The 957-nt window shown below is 45.1% G+C and overlaps 1 protein-coding gene across 1 annotated transcript; it reads left to right on the top strand.

Annotated features, from left to right (window-relative positions):
* Window positions 1–320: 320 nt before the first annotated feature.
* LOC101587162 (histone H2A-Bbd type 1-like) lies at window positions 321–674 on the top strand. Its single transcript, XM_004645707.1, has one exon. It carries the CDS (start codon window positions 321–323, stop codon window positions 672–674), a length of 354 nt encoding a protein of 117 aa, XP_004645764.1.
* The last annotated feature ends 283 nt before the right edge of the window (window positions 675–957 follow it).

The following is a 957-nucleotide window of genomic DNA, read 5'->3' on the forward strand; positions in this document are numbered from 1 at the left end:
TACTGGGCTTTCCACTTCCCTAGCAAGCAAAGGGTCTGAGTTCAATCCCTGGTTCTGAAAAAAAATAAAATAAAGTTTATTGGAAGGTTAGAGTTCCCTTAAATAATGCTTCCAGTTACTGGGGCAACGAGGTTCACACCATGGACATACATAGACAGAGACCTCAACAGAGGTCAGTGGCCACCCATGACATCACAAAATCTGAGTGTTACAAACCCAACTCCTGACCAATAAAAAGCACAAAGAGGCTGTAAGAACATTTAGTTTCAGCAGCTCCTGCCACAGGACACATCAAGCTGGGTCAGTTTTTGTCAAATGTAATGACTGGGAAGAAAAGAGGAAGGAAGTCTTCAAAGCCCAGAAAAAGGGCAGTTTCCCGCTCCTCATGGGCAGAACTCCAGTTTCCCGTTAGCCGAGTGGAGCGATACCTGAGAGAAGGTGGCTATGCGCAGCGACTGTCCTCTGCCACACCAGTTTTCCTCGCTGGCGTCCTAGAGTTTCTGACAGCTAACATCTTGGACCAGGCTGGTAAGGAGGCTCAGAACAAACACAAGAAATGCATCGCCCCTCAGTACCTGGAAACTGTGATAGAGAGCATCCAGCAGCTCCATCCCCTTATGGGAGATGGCACCAAGTCTCTGCTTGACCAGATGGTCCACGTCAAGAACAAGTAAGAAGGCCGGAGTCTCGAGGTCTGGTGGCATCTCACCTATATTCTCATTCAGCTCCCCAAATCCCCATCGATGAGGGAGCCCTTGCTATTGTCACCAGCCATGTCAATAAAATGATGAAACTGAAGAAGAAAAAGAAAGAACTTGGTTTTGAAGGGCTTTTATTTGAGGTCAGTAAGACTGTTTCATTTCCTAGCCAATCTTTGTAAAAAAAAAAAAAAGAGGGAAAAGAACAAGAATCACAAGGATAATGTTTGTGCTAATAGCTATATTTTCCATTTTTCCA

This window comes from Octodon degus, unplaced genomic scaffold (assembly GCF_000260255.1).
Source record: "Octodon degus isolate 3935 unplaced genomic scaffold, OctDeg1.0 scaffold00236, whole genome shotgun sequence".
In the NCBI taxonomy this organism is placed as follows: Eukaryota; Metazoa; Chordata; class Mammalia; order Rodentia; family Octodontidae; genus Octodon; species Octodon degus.

Coding starts and splice junctions, on each gene's coding strand:
- LOC101587162 (XM_004645707.1), top strand. CDS start 321: ATGACTGGGAAGAAAAGAGGAAGGAAGTCTTCAAAGCCCAGAAAAAGG.